The 3,153-nt window shown below is 45.3% G+C and overlaps 1 protein-coding gene across 1 annotated transcript; it reads left to right on the top strand.

Moving 5' to 3' along the window:
* Positions 1 to 252: 252 nt before the first annotated feature.
* On the top strand, positions 253 to 918 carry LOC123134870 (histone H3.2). Its single transcript, XM_044554028.1, has one exon. The coding sequence runs from the start codon at positions 320 to 322 to the stop codon at positions 728 to 730; it is 411 nt and encodes a 136-aa protein (XP_044409963.1). The 5' UTR covers positions 253 to 319; the 3' UTR covers positions 731 to 918.
* Positions 919 to 3,153: the final 2,235 nt, after the last annotated feature.

Below are 3,153 nucleotides of genomic sequence, written 5' to 3'. Positions count from 1 at the left end.
AATCCCTGGCACGCTAGGCCCAAGCAAAGGGCCACCCAGCGTCCCAGCCACAGCCCACTCGCAACTGCAACCAATCAGGCTGCAGGAAGCACCACGCCGCGGATCGCCCCCCCACGATCCGCGTGCCTCACCCGAGGCCGTATCCTCACCGTCCGCTACCTATGAATCCAACGCTCGACACCCACCTTCGCGACCCAAACATTTCGCAGTCACCCGCCGCCTATAATCCTCCCGGCTGCCCGTCGTTCTCCTCACACCAATCCCTTCCATTCCCAGATCCCCCAAGAACTCCCTCTCTCCGCCCCACCCTCCCTTCCCGATGGCCCGCACGAAGCAGACGGCGAGGAAGTCCACCGGCGGCAAGGCGCCGCGGAAGCAGCTGGCGACCAAGGCGGCGCGCAAGTCCGCCCCGGCCACCGGCGGCGTGAAGAAGCCCCACCGCTTCCGCCCCGGCACCGTCGCGCTCCGCGAGATCCGCAAGTACCAGAAGAGCACCGAGCTGCTCATCCGCAAGCTCCCCTTCCAGCGCCTGGTGAGGGAGATCGCGCAGGACTTCAAGACCGACCTCCGCTTCCAGAGCTCCGCCGTCTCCGCGCTGCAGGAGGCCGCCGAGTCCTACCTCGTCGGGCTCTTCGAGGACACCAACCTTTGCGCCATCCACGCCAAGCGCGTCACCATCATGCCCAAGGACATCCAGCTCGCTCGCCGCATCCGTGGTGAGAGGGCCTAGAGCGTGTCGAGCTTCTTCGGAGGTGTAGAGAATGTTAGCTTCTGAACCTGTGTTGCGTGGTGGAAACCTGGTGTCGTGGTAGTAGGATTCCTCGTTTGTGCCATGGTGGCTGTGTTGTGTTCTTGTGCTGTGCCTGATGTAACCATCTTGTTACCATCAGCAATGAAAAGTTGGCTATCTGTTCTTAATTGTTTGCTCTGTGTGACTAATTGTTTGTCTACGTGATCTTGCCCCAAATTTATATTGGAAGTTGGATTACTGACACTCTGGATTGTCAACTGAAAGCCCCAAACCAATTGCATGACACCTTTGTGTGTTTCTGAATCTTAACATCTTGTTACTCCTGTCTGTTCATTGTTAAAATTCGGTAGCCAAAATATCAGTAAACACATCTTGATGCCTATTGGGTTCATAAAATTCTTCTGTGGTGTCTTCTGATCCCTAATCCACTGTTGTATTTCTCAGTGACGGCCTTGCAGTATTCCTGAACCATGATATTCTCTAACACCTGTTCAAAATGAAGTACTCCCTCCGTTCCTAAATATTTGTCTTTCTAGAGATTTCAACAAGTGACTACATACAAAGCAAAATAAGTGAATCTACACTCTAAAATATGTCTACATACATCCGTATGTGATAGTCATTTGAAATGTATAGAAAAACAAATATTTAGGAACGGAGGGAGTAGTATCTAAAAGATCTTATTAGTTTGTAGAGGGAGTACTATGATATTTAGCAAATGTATGCCTTGCCTGTCATGATTCTGTCAAGCAAAGCCTGCAAACTCTGAATGCTTTTGCCATCCAATCTCAGCCCATTTTCTTCTCCTGAACAAATAAAAGTAGATCATAACTTCCATTTTCCCGATTGGAAACTGGAGTGTAATTTGAATATTCTGATCAATAGTTAAGCTAGTCTGTGATGATAATCCTCAAGCCTGGCCAACACGTCAAACATTTTTCCTGAATGCCTTGCTGGCATTGGGTATGTCATTCTCTGAACTCTGAGGTGTCTGATGGATTGCTGCTACTAGTCACTGATTCACTGTACTCGTCATTCTGAGCAGGACTACGAGTAATGGCTCGATAAAAGACAGTAATTTGAATCAGGTACCATGCGTGGGAAAACTAATAGCCATTCAAAGTACTCCACCGGAAAGAATCCATCCAAATCTATATATGTGTATCATTTTCTTAAAATAAAGAAATGGCATGCAGTACAAGCCTAACTACACAAACTCATTGTAACTATTTTTTTTGTAACATATACATATCTCTGTGTCATTTGGTTTTCTAGGCAGCCATGTATTTGATGTGAAATCCCCTCAATCTTTTGTTATCCAGGCAGTCAAAACTAGTTCAGTCTGCACACTTGTACATGCATTTCTTTTAACTGAACTTGTAAAAGCATCAGATCTATTATATTCTGAGTCTCTTCTCAAACAAATATTACATGGCAATAGTTTGATGCCGCTGCTGTAGGGACCTGAGTATGCGGCAGCGTTTTGATTTTCGTTTTGTGATTTTTCTCGCCCTAGGCCGAGATGGCCGAATTTCGGTCGTTTTTAAAAATTTCGGCCGAAATTTGACCAAATTTTGACTGAAATTTGATTAAAATTTGACCAAAATTTCTCAAATTTGACCAATTTCGGCGGAAGATAGATTTCGCCCTAGGCCGAGATGGCCGAAATTCGGCCGAAATCCATTTTTTACGGCCGAAATTCAAAACCCTGGTATGCGGTGATGTTTGCGGCTAGTTTAAAGTTTAAACATTGATTCACAGAAATTTCTTTCATACTTTATGCAGTATTTACTTGCATTGTTATTTTTATGTTTTTGTTGAAGGTGTAAACCGCACCGGGAATGGGGGGTGGGGTGAGGCTCCCCATCTGAGTACAAAAAAGATTTATTTTTTATGGTTGTATGCAGTTGAGGAAAATGAAAGGAGGAAGAGGATAAAGACTATGTTGGCAGAACTTTTTAATGCAGTTCTTGTTGTGGCGATAGCATATATCATTAGGGAGAGGAGACCAAGGGAGATAAGCCGTTTAGTGATGACGAGGACAGGCGTAAGATTAGGAGGTACTCGTATGTGCGGAAAAATATATATGATGTGTCTTGAAGTAACATGCTATGACGAGCCGCGTTTAACTGAAGGAACATTCTGTATGTGGGAGGTGTGGGCTGCATGACAGCGTGCATATTACACTTGATTCAAACTTATTCTGTATGTGTATTGAATCATGGATATCTTATTTATGCATGAGCACATGATGAATGATGGACCTTGTTAACAATGTTCATGCACTTGCTGAAGACCATTTGTATAGGAGGGTTCTTATTGGCACATCAAAAGGGACCAATGGCTATCGCAGTAGTTTGTTACATTATTTAGGATTTTTATGTGTTCCAAACATTTTTTTA

The sequence above is a fragment of the Triticum aestivum genome, chromosome 1B (assembly GCF_018294505.1).
Source record: "Triticum aestivum cultivar Chinese Spring chromosome 1B, IWGSC CS RefSeq v2.1, whole genome shotgun sequence".
NCBI classification, from domain to species: domain Eukaryota; kingdom Viridiplantae; phylum Streptophyta; class Magnoliopsida; order Poales; family Poaceae; genus Triticum; species Triticum aestivum.
Note: the sequence above shows the minus strand (reverse complement) of the source record. Positions and strands in the feature narration are given on the sequence as shown.

Bases quoted from the DNA above. Each gene is read 5' to 3' on its own strand.
- LOC123134870 (XM_044554028.1), top strand. From the start codon at position 320: ATGGCCCGCACGAAGCAGACGGCGAGGAAGTCCACCGGCGGCAAGGCG.